At 44.2% G+C, this 18,903-nt stretch overlaps 1 protein-coding gene across 4 annotated transcripts in view; it reads right to left on the bottom strand.

Annotated features, from left to right (window-relative positions):
- Nucleotides 1-3,771: 3,771 nt before the first annotated feature.
- Nucleotides 3,772-18,903, bottom strand: part of LOC119956056 (AP-1 complex subunit beta-1) — a 117,373-nt gene continuing 102,241 nt past the window's right edge. For 2 of the 4 annotated variants that reach the window (XM_038782909.1, XM_038783078.1), the window contains 4 exons: nt 12,863-12,949; nt 9,051-9,205; nt 6,098-6,106; nt 3,772-4,466 (listed from right to left, as the gene is read on the bottom strand). In XM_038782909.1, coding sequence (XP_038638837.1) covers nt 4,392-4,466; nt 6,098-6,106; nt 9,051-9,205; nt 12,863-12,949 — 326 coding nt within the window. In that variant the 3' untranslated portion in view covers nt 3,772-4,391. The remainder of the gene's footprint in view (nt 4,467-6,097; nt 6,107-9,050; nt 9,206-12,862; nt 12,950-18,903) is intronic. The other 2 variants (XM_038782994.1, XM_038783167.1) reach the window with 2 other exon arrangements.

The following is an 18,903-nucleotide window of genomic DNA, read 5'->3' as shown; positions in this document are numbered from 1 at the left end:
ATCTACCCTGCTTCATCGTCATAAACAGATTAATTTTCTTTCCATATTCTTCAATGTAAAACTTATTTGATGCAGCGCACATTACATAGAATTGGGATAGGTCACTGAGACAAGGCTTGACAAAAGCTTTTAATTTTCAAGATTTATAATAACTCAGTCTTAGCTAACTTGATTTGTTATTTAAAATATCCAAGGTTAAATATTTTGTTCTGTAAATCTATGTAACAATTATAAAAATAAACTAAACTCAATTCCTTAAGTTAAATTGAAAGGTTTAGGCCAACTAACCTTGAGGATATTGCTTCCCTCCCCAAGGAAATAGTAGTTGCATAGGGACTTGACCCAGCAGTTCCCCAAGTATGTCTTCCACCTTTGAATTCCAAATTAAGTGCTTAAGTTCACAAGGTAATTTTAGGTGATAAAAGCTATTTGGTTCATTAGATTCATCCATTCTAGTTCATATCGGGTACAAGTGAAAGAATTGAAACTGGTGAGGTTTGTAATTTTTCTCCATATTTTCTATCTTTTACTACAGGCTTCAACTGGAAAATCTGTCCCACAATAAGTGGGAGAGTCCTTTAATGAATAATGTACACTGCAGTGCGATGCCCAAATACTGTCCCACGGTGCCCAAAGCACCCACACCAGCAGTTTGACAATTTGACAATGTTTCATTGTTAAAATGAGTTGCACGGTTTCCTCTCTCCACCTTCCAAAATTTGCGTGGATCTGATTTACCATCAATTTTACTCCAAAACATCACCATGCACAAATACTCACATGATCGATCGTTTGTGTCTCTTCTGAAATATTTCTGCTAGATCCCCGTGCTGATCATTTTCATAGCTTCAAATAAAAAGGCCAGCTCGCATATAATGCAAGAGCAAAGATTTAGGGCCAGCATGCCCTGAAGTCACCTAAAGTCAGCTCAACTGCTTTTGAAGTGATTTACTTTTGTGATTTAAAAAATAAAATTTTTACCAAGACTTGCACTATATTTAATCAAAGTGGTACTAATGTGACTTACAAGAATTAGGAAGAGCATGCCATTCAGCCCTCTGAGCCTGCTCTGCCATATAATAAGATCATGGCCGACTCGACTGTGGCCTCAACACTTCTTTCTGCCCCATAACTCTCAACTCCCTTGTTGATCAAAAATTGGTCTAACTCAGCCTGATTATATTCAATAACCCAGCTTCTACTGCTCTCTGGAAGATATTTCCACAGACTAAAGACCCTCAGAGAAAATAAATCTCATATCCATGTTGAAAATAGAATATAGAGCAGGAGGCCATTCGGCCCATCGAGTCTGCACCGATCCATTTAAGCCTTCACTTCCACTCTATCCCTGTAACCCAAAATTGCCCTCAGTGTTGGTTGAGTGGGGTTGTTGGGTTATGGGGATGGGGTGTTGTGGGCTTGGGTGGGGTGCTCTTTCCGGGGGCCGGTGCGGACTCGATGGGCCGGGTGGCCTCCTTCTGCACTGTAGATTCTATGAACCCCTCCTAACCTTTTTGGTCACTAAGGGCAATTTATTATGGCCAATCCACCTAACCTGCCGTCTTTGGACTGTGGGAGGAAACCGGAGCACTCGGAGGAAACCCACACAGACACAGGGAGAACGTGCAGACGCCGCACAGACAGTGACCCAGCGAGGAATCGAACCTGGGACCCTGGCGCTGTGAAGCCACAGTGCTATCCACTTGTGCTACCGTGCTGTCCACAAAAATTGTATCTCCTTGTTCTAGTCTCCCCCACAAGAGAACCATCCTCACGGTATCCACATTATCAAACCCCCTCAGGATCTTTTACGGTTCAATAAGCTCACCTCTCATTCTTCTAAACGGCAACACCATTGGCCCAAAACTGTTCAACCTTTCCTCACAAGATAAGCCCTTCCCCCTTGGAACAAGTCAAGTGAACATTCTCTGAATTAGTTCTATTGCAATTATATTATTTTTCAAATAAGGAGACATGGTCAGATATGATCTCAGTTACAGTAAAACATCCTTACTTTTATGTTCTATTCCCCTGGCAATAAATGCCAATATTCCATTTGTTTTCCTAATCACTTGCTGTACCTGCCTAGAAGGCAGCTCACCACCACCTTCTCAAGGCCAAAAGACATAGGAGCAGAATTGGGCTATTCAGCTCATCACGTCTGCTCAGTCATTCAATCATGGCTGATATGTTTCTCATCCCCATTCTCCTGCCTTCTCCTCATAACCCCTTATTAATCAAGAACCTAGCTATCTTTGTCTTAAAGACACTCAGTGATTTGGCCTCCACACTCTTCTGTGGCAAAGAGTTCCACAGATTCACCACCCTCTGGCTGAAGAAATTCCTCCTCATCTTATGTTTTAAAGGATTGCCATTCAGTCTGAGGCTGTGGCCTTGGGTTCTTGTTTTTCCTACTAGTGGAAATATCCTCTCCACGTCCACTCTATCCAGGCCTCTCAGTATCCTGTAAGTTTCAATAAGATCCCCCCCCCATCCTTCTGAATTCCAACAAGTACAGACCCAGAGTCTCAGACTCAGAGGGCGCGATTCTCCGCTCCCGGGTAAATTCGTGAAGGCTGTCGTGAACTCGGCCGAGTTTCACGATGGCCTCGGAGCCCGCTCCTCTCACCAAATTCACCCCCACCTGGGGGACTAGGAGCGGCGCTCCGTTATTCTCGGCCGCCGGGCCTTGACGCTTGCGTCAAGGCAGCGCGGCGAGAATGACGCGACGGCGGCGCCTATGTGACGTCAGCATGCGGAGGTTGGCCGGCACCAAACCACGCATGCGCGGCTGACGCCACGATGGCTGACAGCTCGAACCCGCGCATGCGCGGTGGCCGTCTTTCCCCTCAGCCGCCCCACAACACATGGCGGCTTGATCTTGCGGGGCGGCGGAGGGGAAATAGTGCATCTGATTGAGACGCCGGCCTGACGATTGGTGGGCACCGATCGCGGGCCTGTCCCCTGCCGAGCACAGTCGTGGTGCTCATTCCCCACCAGGCCCCCTACAAGCCCCAAAAGGGCATCTCACGGCGATTTCACGACGGCAGCGATCAGGTGTGGTTGCCGCCGTCGTGAAACGGTCGCGAACGGCAGGCCGCTCGGCCCATCCGGGTCGGAGAATCGCCGGTCGCCGTAAAAAAACGGCGAGCAGCGATTCGTCTGAGCGGGGGGGGGGGGGGGGGAGAGAATCGCGGGGGGCGCCAGGGGGTCGTGAAATTAGTCGGGGGGCCCTCCCGCGATCCTCCCACCCGGCGTGGGGAGCGGAGAATCGCGCCTAGAGTCTTACAGACCCAGAATCAGATCTAGCCAGCAACGCCCACATCCTTAAATTAATTTAAAACTGCTTTGCTATTCTTCTTGCCGAAGTGGACAAGTTCATAGATTCCCACATTATATTCCATCTGCCAAATTTTTGCCCGCATAATCTATCTGAATCACTTTGTAGACTCTTGACAACTTACTTTCCTGTCTATTTTGTGTCATTAGCAAATTTAGCTACCATACATTTGCTCACTTCAGCAGCAGATATGTAGGAGCAGCAGCCAAATATATTTCTGAAAATATTGATGGCACTGTAATAATTTCTGTGAGCCTGTTTTTATATTCTGCAAATCTACTCAACTTTGTAATTAGGATGTTAATTGCTGTTCAACATAGTTTAAAATTAAGGGAACAAATTAACCTAGCAAAATTGATCATAAATTGAACCAAACACTAAATCCACTAAAGCTAGTGTGCCAAAGAGACACTAGTAAAATAAAAATGGCATTTTGTTATACATTCAAATCAGTCTCCTGGGTACCTTTTCCCCACAAGTCCAGTTTATTTCTGATATGACCACTGATCAACACCTTGACATCAGCTGCAATGGTGGAACCCAAAGAGCATATTATCAGCATGAACCATATTACTCGTGTACAAATACACATAAAATGTCATACCACAAAATTTTTAAGTCACATCACACATTATGAAGAAGATACAAATTCGAACTAGGACAATTACCCAACAGCTGGAATGGCGGTGAATTGAGCACAGCCTTTTCACACACTAGGCAATTCACCATGTCATGATATTACATTACATTCAGATGACCAGGTTTTGAGACAAATCAACATAGCAAATATTTGAATTTTGTATTTAGAATGCATCATCAATGGAATAATGGATTTAGATATACTAGGATTATACAATAGACTTTAGTGTTAATGGGTCAATATACTCTTGAGATCTTGAGTATATAATAAATACCCTTCACAATAATGCAACTTCTTCAGTGACACCAGTGTGTCACATATATAATTTCCGTCCATTATCAGTGCTTATAGGCTTCTGAATAAACACCACAACTGCAGGGATCTTCCGCCAGCGTTGTGTCCTTAAACTGCTCAATTCTTCAAAATTACTTCGTATGCCTGGAAAACATGTTGGGATACCTCTGGGGCTCTGCATTTCAGTGATAACTGCAACAAAGAGTCAATAGCACAACAGTGTAAGGTCAGAGTTACATGCTGGATTAGCTATACTGAGAGTATCTCGTCACTGTAGCTTGTCTGAAGATTGAACATTAGAGAAATTTAAGAAAAATGTCCTTTCAATGAGGACATCACATTATGTGTTAATTATGAAAATATGGCCATTGAAATATTACCTCTAAGAATTGTGATTTTAATTACTTAAGCTGCTTTAAACAAATTTAGCCTTTACCATGGCAACAGTTTGAAAAAGAACACCATCTGGTACTTCATGAACTTAACAGTGATCAAACCAGCATCGCATTGAATATGAAACTGATGACTGTAAACTGCCCATTCATACTAGCAGACAATGTTCAAAACGGGTAATGAAACACAGCCTCTTCAAATAAAGGCCTCCACTGAAAACCACTCTATTTCATTACATTGTATGAATTATACAATTTGTAATCAGCAAAGGTTGCAGCAACAGGAACCACCACATGTAAGGAATAGGTCGAAGATATATGTGAAAGACATAGCTGCAGTTTTATGTAACAAATATTTTTTTACTTAAAAGGATATAGTAAATACCCAATTTACACTCATGTAAAATGTTACTGATACATCATTGATTTCCATCAGAGACAAAGCAATAAGTGCTTGTCATCTTCCTTTGGATTTCACACAATAAACAGAACAGAGTGATTTTTCTAATTAGCAAGCAGAAAAGACATGAAAACTGAAAAGAATGAATAAATTGGTGTTCATCCTCATATATATGCATACCCTATATAACATTACTTTGGAATAAGTGTCATATGGCAGGGGGTGGGGGGTCTTGCAATGGCACGATTGCATTATTGGCGCAAATATTTTTCATCATTCTGAATTTGCCTACTGGCTTCTGGTTTACAACATTAACGTCAATTTTTTTTCATACAAATATTCAAACAGCTAATTATACAACATGTCACATAGCATCAAATTCAGCTGCTCACCTAGAGCGAGTACTAATTTCCCCTCCCCAAAATTGATGCCAATTAAACATGGAGTGCTGTAAGCAAAACATGTTGGATTAAAAAAAAGCAAGGGAGTAATCAATTTGCTAAAACTAAACAGCCCACAATGCCAGATAAAATATAAATTCCACTTTAAAAAAAAATAACTCTGTAGCTTCCATCTCCTTTTAAATTTACAATTAATCTCATGATGAGGAATTGTCGGTTTCAGTGAGAAAAAAAACAAACAAAACTGTGATCACAAATATATTTTTAAATGAGGACACTTAATTCACAGTTAAGCTCTTGCAAGTAGCTTTGGAATTTATAGCAATGATAAATCACATTGCTAAAAAAAGATTCTAAAACCAGAAACCAGTTCTGAAAGTAATTTCAGCCTTGTCTGAACCAAAGTAAACCCATAATTTATTATTTAAAGTTCCAATCAGCTACTTAATTGAGGAGCTGATGGCACAAGGCTGATTCAGTTATCTTGGGATAGTGAATCAGTGACACTGAAAACAGGCATCAGGAAAAAGCTAGCCAGCAAAGCATAGCAAAATAGACGCTGCAGAAGCATAGGGCAAAGTATGGAAGTGGCAAGTTTTGCAACTGACTAAAATTAAATGAATTGCTAACCTCCAAATCCTGACCCGTAGGACAAAACCACCATGGCAGGCATGCAACAAAGGGAAAAAAAAGATAACTATAAAATACTACAGCCTTTCCCAACACAAATAGAAAAAAACTAGTCTTGATTAATATACAAATGGCATGTAGGGACATAACAGTGCAAAACATTAAGAACAGACACATAGGGAAGACTAAACAATGATGCATATTACAGAACAAGGCAACAAAAATAATCTAGACGAACAAAGTGCATTATATTACTATGTTTAATATTTAACAGTAAATAAATTCACTTCTAAACAGTGGACAATTTAGGAGTACAGTAGAGAGCAAAACTATTTTATGCAAGACATCACAACTTGAATGAATGAAACATTATTCTGAATTAATTGTGAAATTTATAATAGGAGACATTCCACTCATCGTATTCCACTTCAAGTGAAAAGAAGAATGTCTGTAAAGCTGCCAATAAGCAAGTAGCTTGTTAACAGGTTTCCAGAATTAGTACTTGATGTTTGTTTGGTAGTACAGAATTGGAGCATTGCTGAGAAAAATAAGATGTTGCCAAAGATTTTCGTCTTGCACTCATCCAGACAGATTCACAATAATATCAAATTTCAAAGGGAATAACGATTTCTCCTTCATGAGAAGTCAGTGCTGCTTTGTTGGCAATTTGACTGATTGCTATGGAAAGCGCAGCAGGGAACAGTTAACTGTCAAGCTTTTGTTCAAATTCAAACCAGGCAGATCAACTCTGATTGGTCAAGACACTGCCACCAGGAGTGAACCAGGGAATGGCTTCCCCCAAGATTTTGCTTAGTTGAAAAAGGAACAAGACCTGGATATGTTCATTCTCTTTGCAAAGGACAAGGCCATGTGTGTGAAAATATGCAGCTTCTGGTATGGGTGAGCGAGCCATACCATGAACCAATATGATAATCGTAAATTGGTTGAGTGTGTAATTCTTAGCACAATCAGGATCATTTAGCAAGTGCTGTCTAATTGCAGACTCACATCAAAGGTTGGCCACCATATTCTAAATTTTGAGAGTCTACCGCAAGCCCACTTGTCAGGATTTGTACAATTCCACCTGCTACAAGATTGCCCTCATTGGCAACCTCATAAATAGGGTCCGAGCCATTTGCTCACCATGCAAGCTTGATGCCAAAATAGGGTGCATCAAAGCAATCCTGTGGAGTAATGATTAGCTGACAGATCATTGCTTGCTGAGTATTGCACAAACTCATGAATGGGCCCAGGGCTGCCACACGTTTGGTCCCAAAAAATGACCAGTCTACTTCAGATTATCTTGGAAGTGCAAGGTGCCTCAAAATTTTGAGCAACAGCTCAAGCTAGACATTTCACACTGTTTCTTTGCAGTGGCAACATGAGTGGTATTCTCCACTAATAGGAAGCTGCCTTCAAGCCAAAAAGACATTCTGCCTACCACACAAAGGAGTAATGTGGTATAGGAATTTCAGTGCCAATGAAATGCCAGGTATGCAGGCCCAACAACTGGGGGATCATATTAAATAGCACATCCCTTTGTCTATTCGCAATAGGCAAAGTAGTGACTGTACTCAACTAGCCCATGCTTGCAAAACTCAGAACATGGGGCAGAATTCTCCGCTCCCCACATGGCGTGGGAGAATCGCGGGAGGGACTCCCGACACTTTTTACGCGTCCCTGGGGCCCCCAGCGATTCTCCCCCCCTCTCGGAAAAATTGCCGCTTACTGTTTTTCACGGCGAACGGCGATTCTCCGAGCCCGATGGGCCGGCCCTTCACGCCCATTTCACCACGGCAGCAACCACATCACAGCAACCCGTTTGGGGCATCTAGGGGCCCGATTTGGGGCATCTAGGGGCCCGATTTGGACGGGAGCACCGCGACTGTGCTCGGGAGGGGACAGGCCCACGATCGGTGCCCACCGATCGTCGGGCCAGCGTCCAAAACGGACGCACTCTTTCCCCTCCACCGTCCGGCAAGGTCAAGCCGCCACGTCTTGCCGGGCGGCTGAGGAGAAAGATGGCCACCGCGCATGCGCGGGTTGGAACCAGCAACCCGCGCATGCGTGGATGACTTCACATTCTCGGCGTGACGAGGTCGCTGCCGAGAAAGACGGAGGCCCGCTCCTAGCCCCCTGGGTGGGGGTGAATTAGGTGCGGGGAGCGGGCTCCGAGGCCGTCGTGAACCTCGGCCGAGTTCACGACAGCCTTCACGAATTCGGCCCCCTGCGGAGAATTCCGCCCATGGTGTCCAACATTAGATGTGACTCAGCGATATGGCAACACTTGCTAAGTAATCCTGATTGTGTTCCAGTATTACATGAACAACCAATTTAAGATAGTCAGTCAGGCACAGTGAGTCTCACCTGTGTGTGCCAGGAACTACATATATTCAGCAGAGCTCAGGGATCCAGTCTTTTACAAATAGAAAGAACATGACCACATTTTGCACCTTTTCAACTAAAGAAAGCTTGGGGACAGTCATTTCCTGGTTCATTCCAGATGGCAATGACTTGACCAGAATTTACCAGCCTACTTTGAATTTAAACAAAAGCTTGGCAGTTAATTGTCCTCTGCTGCATTCTGCATGGCAACACTTCTACCACAGCCGACTTGCCAACCAATCAGCACCCTCCTCTCATTCAGTATAAATTGTTGTTCCCTTTAAGATTTGGTATTCTTACAAATCTGTTTGGATGAGTGCAAGATAAAAAGCTTTGATGGCATGTAATTTTGTATTTGCTGTTGTTAAATGAATGGTGATAAACTAAATTGCTATATATTAAGTACATTAAAAGCAGATTCTACACAACACATCACAAAATGAAGACAATACCTACACTTAACCTATCTGATATAGTTTTGTGTAATTACACAAGAGAAAGAATTTCAAATATTAAACAATAAAGTAAAAGCTTTAAAAGCATAAAGGAGATATTGTTTAACACTTACCGTGTAATTGGGATTGCCTGGTTGGATCCTAAGCTCTGCTAAAATCCAGATTCCATTGGTCAGTTTTAGGGACTGATATAACATATCTTGCCCTTCAACATTCCTCTTCGCAACAGTGAAAATATTATTGCTTTGAAGCTTATTAGTGACGGCATCTGCAAGTTTAGAAAACAATTATTTTCAGCGATCAAACGTAATAAAAAAAGAGATAAAATCTCTTATTCAAACTCAAGTGTGCATATTTGCAGCATCCACCATTATTAGTATTTATTACGTTATCACTGAAGAGCTCTGAGCCATCAGCATTAAAGACTATTTTTGACGCAAGCCTTTATAACTGATAGAAATGTGTCAGTAGGTAGCACTGTCAATGAATTCAATAGGCACAAGATGCAAATTTAATGGTTTCAGGTTGCTGAACGTGTGGGTAGCTAATATCATAAATGAACCGAATAGTCACGAGATGCAAATTTAAAGGCTTCAGGTTATTGAACGCCCTAATTTCAGTAGGCAACCTGGGGGGGAGAAAAAGTAAGTAGAATAGAAAAATATAAAGCGCAAGACTCTCTCAAACAGTTCCTTGCACCCAATTTATACAGCGGATACATGCCACCTGTGCGCTCCCTCAATCAAGGTAGTCTGTGCCAAAGCATAAAAATTCATATCATTAGATGCAATTAAATACAAATCTAACTTTTTTTCAAGATTGTTTTCCGAAGTCTAATTATTAATTTGTTAACTTGTAGCAATGTTTTCACTGCAGCTTTACATGCTCATACAAATCCCAGGCCATCATATTATTACATAATCCATTTAAATCTATCGAGACTACATTATTTATTGTTACTAATTTAAGCAACAAAAATTTGATCTCAGCAATTTAAAACAATTCAGAAACTTTGTGGTATATGGTAATCAACTTTCCACATATATCCATTTTAGTTATATTTCATGTGCAATGCACAGCATAAAGATCAACTCTAAGGATTTCCCAATTAAGAGAGAGCCATCTTTTCACATTATTGCTTAAAATAAATGATTCTATTTTGACCAATGACAATTCAACGGAAACTTTTTAATTCAATTGACAGATCAGGGCATGATGCTTCCCAGAATACAACAAAGCTGGTTTCATCAGCATTGAGGCAGCACGGTGGCACATTGGTTAGCACTGCTGCCCCACAGCACCGAGGACCCGGGTTCGATCCTGGCCCTGGGTCACTGTCCATGTGGAATTTGCACATTCTCCCCGTGCCTGCATGGGTCTCACCCCCACAACCCAAAGATGTGCAGGGTAAGTGGACTGGCCACGCTGAATTGCCTCTTAAATGGAAGAAAAATCAATTGGATACTTTAAATTTATTTTTAAAAATAGGGTTTCAGCAGCACTGTGTTACAGCTGAACCACTTTGCTTCAATAATATTAAATCCCTTGAAAGACATCATTAGAGTTTTTGCACATTTGGAGGTTTGTACTGTGCAAAAGCTGGAAATATGTACAGATTTGATTTTAAAAGGAAACTCTTTCAATTTAAAGGATGTAAACACGTCAGGCTCGAATGATTACTAAAATAAGCAAAACACTGCAGTTGTATCTGAAACAACAGAGGATGCTGGAAAAACCCAACTATCTGGCACCCATCTGTAAGGAGATAAAAGAGTTAACCTTTTGAGTCCTTTTGGTTCTTTGCTACGAGGTAGTTTTCAAGATTAAATGTTGTTTGTATTTAATAGCCGTTACAGATTAAAGTTGATTGCTTCAAATAACCTAGCCTAAAACTTTCACGAATAAGAGTAATAGACAAAAAAAAATCTCAAGATTCAAATTCCCAAAGTGTTATTTAAGATCATCAAAGGACAAACATACCCTAAAGCACATATCAATACAGGGAAGAAAAATTCACTCCTGCAAATCAAAGACACCAAAGTCCCAGAGGGCCATAGGCAGATCTCTCCTTTTGAGAGAGAACAGACTGTGATGATTTAACCTGAGGGTCAGCACACCTCAGGTGAGGGGCAAGGTTGAAAAGAAAGGGCCTTTATGAATAGCCTCAGCCTATTAGTGTCGCTCCGCATCATGAACCAGCCGTACAGCCAACAGAACTAACCAACCCTCTCTCCAGAAATTTAACTGGCCTGAGCAATACCAAATTCAATGACGATACAAAGACGGACCAGGAATTTTGAAAACATCCCTGTTGTTAATGCAGGTCTATAGATTAAAGTATTCTGCAGTTATTTAAGATTGTAATTCCATAATAGAACATTACAAAGCAAAATACTGCGGATGTTTGAAATCTGAAACAAACAGAAAACGCTGGGCATACTTAGCAGATCTGGTGTCATCTGTGGAGAGAAAAACAGAGATAACATTTCAACAAAATTGGAAATCATTAGAGATGCCTTGGTAGTTTTCTGGAAGGACAATAAAAATGACAAAACAGAATATACTGGAAATTCTCAGCATGTCTGGCAGCATCTGTGAAAGAAAACAGAGTAAATGGGCACGATTTTCCAACAGTGCCATTGCTTCAGGTACATCGCAGGAGAGGCCAAAAACAGGCTTCGCACCGGGCGGCAAGCTGATCGCAAGTCACCCGACTTGCTATACGCGGCACGATCTGGATCACGTCCTCGCTGGGTTCATATGATTCATCTAAATATGCTCAGTCCGTTTGAGGTTGCATTCTCCCCGCTCCCAGGAATCACCAGCCGCACCAGTGAGGCCTCATTTGGTGCAGATTATCACTGGCCCCAAAAATGGAGACCAGACGTGATGGCCACTTCAGGGGGCCATTGAAGCACCCCCCCCCCCCCCCCCCAACCCCCCAATGAGTGGGTGGGGACGGGGCAGGGCCTGAGGGGGGCCATGCCGATGAAAGGGGTCCTAAAGATGGGGGCCCTCAGTGACCCTATAGCGGGATATGCTCACTTGAGGGGGCATGGTGATGCCCTGATGTCCACATGCCTGGGTGGTGGAGGAGGGGGCGGGGGCCTCATACTAACCTTTAGTGATTTAGTGATTGGGGGGGGGGGTTCAACGGTCCATGTCCTTGGGTGGAGGGGACCCTCAACCTCACTGAGATTGGAGCACCCTTTCAAAATGGAACCCCGATCTATGAGGAGCCAGTCTGGCCAGTGAGTTTAGTTCTCCACTGCTGAATAAAATTCTATGGGTGGAAATTACCGGTGAGAAACTTCCCAAGCTCCAAAAAAAAAGACTAAATGTGGGTGAATACCAGTTTGGATCTCACAAAAATGCTAGCGTGAATCACTCCGCCAAACTCGCCCAAAATGACACTTGTTCTTGGACGAATCGTGCCCAATGTTTCAAGTCCGTATGACTCTTCTTGAGTAAGAATGACATATTGCTTTCACAAAGCAGTTAAATGTACAGAAATACAACAACACCTAAATGAAAATTTATGAAATCAAAAGAGGCAAGTGCAGTCATTTAAATAGTAGGATTTGAACATCATTCCACTAAAACGCAGTTGGGTTACATCAAGGAACTTTGGGCACAATCAAGAAACTTGCTTCAAACTGCACTTGATATTGCATCGTTTCTCAGAGAAGTTGTGGTTCAGGTCTCCAACCTAGTGGGTCCAGTAATTGTGCAAACTCCGCATCTATGATAGCTGATCTTTGATGTTATTTTTCAAACAGACAGCAACACAAAAATATACGGAATAAACTGGTTCCATTGTGAAGACAATGCAGGTCACAACCTAGTTATAATTTAATTACTGTAATTTAGTGATGCCAAGCACCTGATATTTATTCCATAATGTTAAAATAAATCCATATCTTACCTGCATTAAGGTGGCAGTCTTTGATCTGGAATTGTACTTCATTCTCATTTGGAATGTCTTTCCAGGTTGCCAGAAAGATCTGTCGATCTGCACAGGAAATAAATGGGAGCTACTGATTCTACAGGATTCTCATTGGATCCAACAGTTATCAAAAATATTCTGTTGCTGCTCATTCTAACTCGGGGTTTCCATACTGTGGGCTGTGATTAGCAATTCCAGTCATGAGGTCCCTCACCTCCTCGGCAACAATGGTGACTGTGGAGCAGCGACTGAGATGGGGACAGTCCAAAGATTAGCTCAGACATCCTTTGCCATGTGTGTGCATGATTTATTTCTGATCTTGGTCGGGTCGACATAGCCAAATTAAATCAGTTCCGAGGCTTGATCACTGCCTCCAGAGTCTGCAAAATGCCACCAACACCATACCAACCTCCCCCACAGCTATCCCATCCCAATTCTCACAGCCTTTCCCCACTCTGTTCTCAGCACCACATCAACCCTACACCACTCCTTTTCAGCTCCATCCTACCTCGCCCAGAAACCCTCCCAAACTCTCCCAAAGTTCTACCCCTTACTCTCACTGGGAGGGCATGACAATTTTCAAGCTCCAAAATGGGACCACAGTGGGAAAAATTTTGGTACGCACTGATCTAAGGGTTATTTAAAAAAAAATTAAATTTAGAGTATCCAATTACCTTTTTCCAATTAAGGGGCAATTTAGCACGGCCAATTCACCTACCCTACGAATTCACCTTTTTTTGGTGTTGTGGGGGCGAGACCCACGCAGACACGGGGAGAACGTGCAAAGTCCACACGGACAGTGACCCAGGGCCCGGATAAAACCCGGGTCCTCAGCGCCGCGAGGCAGCAGAGCTAACCACCGCGCCGCCCAGATTACATAACAACATTCTCCCTGAAGTCAGTTGACAACCTACATTTAGACGGCTTTACAATATCTAAGTTGTTTAAAAGCACAAGCCAGTGCAAACTCAGATGCTAGGAGCTGCTAGTACCTCAACGAAAAGGTCTGGGAACGCTGAAATAATAGGTAGGAACAGGAGTAGGTCATTTGGCCTCTTTGGCCTGCACCATTATGAAAGGATTATGAGGCTTATTTGATAGTGATCGGCAAAGCCCCAGTCTGTTTCACCTCCACCCAGACATTCTCATGCCAGTGTGGATTATTCCCTTATCACAGTATCAGATTTCAGAGTGATGAGGCCAATTGCAGGACTGTGAAAGTACACTTAGAAGTCAGATGGGAACATGATCAAGCTTAGCTTTAATGCCTTCCACAAGTGAACAGCCACGGTCATATAAAGAATGGGCACATTAGTGCTATGGAGGGATTTAGCACCAATACAAGGGGTTTGTCCAAATCAGAGGTGACACATCCATGGATAAAAGAAGCAGCTGATTAATTAAATACAGACGTTCAGTGGCAGCCATGGTGTGAGTGGTTGCACACAAAGCAGTTCCTACTTGAAGGTGTAGAAAAGAGCTCTTTTAAATCTGATATCAGGTGTAACTTCGACGGAAAAGTGTAACTGAAGGTCGAAAGAGAGGTTCCCCCTTGGGAGTGCTTGTCTGCTGGTGACCTTTGCAAGGCATGGAGAGCAAAGGTGGAAGAGCAGGGTGGAAACAGGTCGAGGAGACAGAATCTGCGAATAGTGGGCCTGTCTGAAGGTGTGGAAGGTGCGAGTGTCATGAAATGAAATGAAAATTGCTTATTGTTACGAGTAGGCTTCAATAAAGTTACTGTGAAAAGCCCCTAGTCGCCACATTCCGGCGCCTGTTCGGGGAGGCTGGTACGGGAATTGAACCGTGCTGCTGGCCTGCCTTGGTCTGCTTTAAAAGCCAGCGATTTAGCCCAGTGTGCTAAACCACCCTCTGGTACGTTTCGAGGATGCTGGCTGGACTGGTGGCGGAGGGGATGCAGGATAAGGCCCCTGAGGTGGACAGAGTGCACATTTCTCGGAGGCAGAAGCCAAAAGCTGGGGAGTCACTGCGGGTTGTGAGCGTGAGACTCTACAAGTTTGTGGAGAAAGAGAAGATCTTGCAGTGGGCCAGGGAGAAGCGGAACTGCGAATGGGAGGGGAACAAGGTCTGAATATACCAGGACATTGGAGCTGAATTGGCAAAATGGCGTGCAGGGTACAACAGAGCCAAGGACCGGTGTTATATCAATGGCAGATCATGTTTGGGGTGCTCTACCCGGCGAAACTATGGGTGACGTATGAAGGCCGGGAATATTATTTTGAGACCCCAGAAGCGGCCAATGACTTTATCAATTAGCATAAACTGGGGGAGAACTGAACAATTTTGAGAGAGGGAGGTGCTGGCACTCTGGAATAATGGAGAATACCTTGTAGAGTAGGGGTTGAGGGAGTTTTTTTTTAAAACCTCTGATGTGGAGGGTTTTTGTTCTCTTTTCTGTCGGGTCGCAAAGGGTAGCAGTGGTGAAAGGTTTGTAAGGGGACGGCTGCCGCCCAGCCCAGCCCCCCCCCCCCCCCCCCCCCCCACCCCCGGCCTATGGCCGTGTTTTTCTTTTTGTTCGTTTTTTGGGGCAAGGTGACCTGTGGTTCGAGATGAACCTTTGTTTGGGTGGGGCAGGGGGAGGTCAGCGGGAAGCCTTCTTCACAGAACGAAGAGGCGAGGGTGGGGAGTCAGAAAAAGGCACCTTTGGGCAAGAGCTGCCATGCTGGCAGGTAATGCTGGTGAGCGGAAGTGAGGTGGAGGAGAAAGCCGAGAGAAGTGGCCGTGGGAGACTGCAATGCGGCTAGGTTGGAGAAAAAAACATGGTCAGGGTGGAGAAAGGGGAGGATGGTAGAGGGGAATGGATCCGGCACTGCTGATAACATGGAACATGTGAGGGCTCAATGGACCGGTGAAAAGATCTTGGGTCTTTACGCACCTAAGGAGTTTAAAAGTGGAGGTGGTCTTTCTTCAGGAGATGCACCTCCACATGAAGGACCAGGTTAGGCTAAGAAAGGGATGGGTGGGACTGGTTTTCCACTCGGGGTTTGATTCAAAGTCAGGGGGGGAGGGGGTGTAGGTATTTTGATCAGCAAGAAAATGGAGTTTGCGAGAGCAAAGGATGTGAGGGACCCGGGTGGGAGATATGTGATGGGGTATTAGAAGGGACAGCGGTGATACCGGTGAATGCATATGCACTGAATTGGGACAATGTAGGTTTTAGGAGGGGGTTGCTGGCAGCGATCCTGGACTTGGCCACGCACCAGTTGATTATGGGAAGAAATTTTAATTGTGTCCTAGAGCCGAGGGTAGATAGATCAAGCATCAGGGTAGGATACGAATGGCAAAGGAGCTGGGCGGGTTTGTGGAAAATATGGGCATGATGGATTGCGGCGCTTCAAGAGGGGAACGGAGTATTCCTTTTCCTTACATGTTTATAGGGTGTATTCAAGAATCAACATTTTTGTGGTGAGCTTGGAGGTTTTGGTTGGGGTGGAGGGGCAGAGTATGCGGGGATAGTAATCTCGGAAAATGCGCCCCATTGGCTGGAGATTCAGTTTATATCGGTACGGGAGCAGAGGCCAGGGTGGAGGCCCGATTTGGGGTTGGCAGATAAAGGGTTTTGTCATAGAGTGCAGGCTGTGATTAAAGATTATGTAGAACTGAACCAAAATGTGGAGGTGCTGGGGGCAACATTTTGGGAATTGCTAAAAGCAGTGTCTGAGGAGAGATTATCTCGTTCAAGGCACATGCGGATAGGGAAAGGAGGGAGGAATATGAACAAGGGAGTTGACGTAGATAGGGAGTATTCAAGGGCGGCCACCACAGAGGGATTAACGAGGAGGAAAAAATTGCAGGGGCAATTTGATTAGTTGACGACAGGAAGGGCGGTAGGACAGATGCATAGGGCAATGGGTGCAGTACGAATACGGGGAAAAAGTGAGTCGAATGTTAGCGCATCAGCTACGAAGGCAGGCCGCATCCAGGGAAATATTGAAGATACGGACTGGGGCAGGGGATGTTGTGTCGGAGCCGGAGAAGATAAACAAAGCGTTTAGGGATTATTATAAGGAGCTGTACAGGGCGGTCCCAGGGGATGAAGAAGGGGACACGGAACAGTTTTTAAGATTAACTGGAGTTTCCACATTTTGAGGAAGAGATGAGGCAAGCGCTGGAGGAACCCTTGGGGCTGAGGGAGGTATTGGACAGTATAAGGGGTATGAAGGTGGGGAAGGCCCCGGGGCCTGATGGTTACCCGCCAGAATTCTATAAGGAGTTTGCGATGGACCTGGTGCCACATCTCTCGGGGGCATTTAATGAGACGCTGTAGAAGGGGGAGTTGCCGGAGATGATGATGCAGGCAACAATCACATTAATACCAAAGAAGGGGAATGACCCATTGGAATGTGGGTCGCATTTGTGCATATCGTTGTTAAACATGAATGTGAAAGTGCTGGCTAAGTTGGTGGCAGGAAGGATGTGTGCCGGGGGTGGTTGGAGAGGACCAGACAGATTTCGTGAAGGGCAGGAAGCTTTCTAGTAATATACAGGGGCTATTAAATGTGGTCATGACCCAGTCGAGAGCTCAGGTACCGGGGGTAGAGGTGTCCATGACACGGAGAAGGCATGTGACTGGGTGGAGTGGCGGTACCTGTCTGAGGTCCTGGGAAGGTTTGGGCTGATGTTTGCAGCATTGGTGTGCCTGTTATTCGTGACACCGAAGGCGAGTGTGCGGACCAACGACATGGGCTCACAAAACTTGGAACTGCACAGGGAAACAGGGCAGAGGTGCCCGCTGTCACCGCTGTGGTTTGCACTAGCGATAGAGCTTCTGGCAATGGCTCTTAGGGGATTGACAGAGTGGCAAGTGATTATGAGGGGACAAAGAGGTGTTGCTATACTTGGACGACCCACTATTGTATGTTTCAGACCCGATGGAGAGCATGGAGAGGATCATGGGCCTGTTGGGGAAGTTTGAGGCGTTCTCAGGATATAAGCTAAATGTAGGGAAAAGTGACGTTTTCCCAGTGAATAAGTTGGGTTTGGCGAGCCAACCTAGTGGGGTTGCCATTCAAAGTGGCCAGAGACAGGTTCAGATACCTGTGGATTCAGGTGGCGAGGGAATGGGCGATGCTACATAAATGGAATCTAACAAAGCTGGTGGAGGAGGTTAGGGAGGATCTGAAGAGGTGGAACACTTTGCAAGGCTAAATCGCTGGCTTTGAAAGCAGACAAAGGCAGGCCAGCAGCACGGTTCAATTCCCATACCAGCCTCCCCGAACAGGTGCCGGAATGTGACAACTAGGGGCTTTTCATAGTAACTTCATTTGAAGCCTACTTATGACAATAAGCGATTTTCATTTCATTTCATTTCACCTAACTCTGGCAGGGAGGGTCTAAGTGGTGAAGATGGACATTCTACTGAAGCTCCTGTTCATATTCCAGACATTTCTGATCTTTGTGCCAAAGGCCTTCTTTCGAAAATTGGATAAGATTAGATCAGACATTGCATGGACAGGGAAGGTGACAGACAAAAACTTGGCATTTCGAATATAATGTAGGAGAATGTATTATGCCCTTTGGGAGGAAGAATAAAGGAGCTAAATATTATTTGAATGGAGAAAGACTGCAGAAAGCTGCAGCACAGAGGGATTTGGTGGTCCTAGTGCATAACTCACAAAAAGCTAGCATGCCATTTCAGCAGATGGAATATTCGCCTTTATTTCATAGGGAATGGAGTATAAAAATAAGGAAGTCTTGCTAAAATTATACAAGGTATTAGTTAGATCACACCTGCAATACTGGGAACAATGTTAGCCCCTTATCCAAGGAAAGATATATTGGCATTGGAAGCAGTCCAGAGAAGGTTCACCATGTGGACGGATTTCCTTTCGAGGGGATGTTGGATGGGTTCGGCCTGAACCCATTGACATTTAGAAGAATGAGAGGCAACCTTATTGAGACAGTAGATGCTGAGAGATTATTTACTCTTGTGGGAAAATGTAAAACCAGAAGGAATAATTTCAGACAGAGATTAGGAGGATTTCTTCTCTCAGAGGGTGGTG

The sequence above is a fragment of the Scyliorhinus canicula genome, chromosome 1 (genome assembly GCF_902713615.1).
Source record: "Scyliorhinus canicula chromosome 1, sScyCan1.1, whole genome shotgun sequence".
Lineage (NCBI taxonomy): Eukaryota > Metazoa > Chordata > Chondrichthyes > Carcharhiniformes > Scyliorhinidae > Scyliorhinus > Scyliorhinus canicula.
Note: the sequence above shows the minus strand (reverse complement) of the source record. Positions and strands in the feature narration are given on the sequence as shown.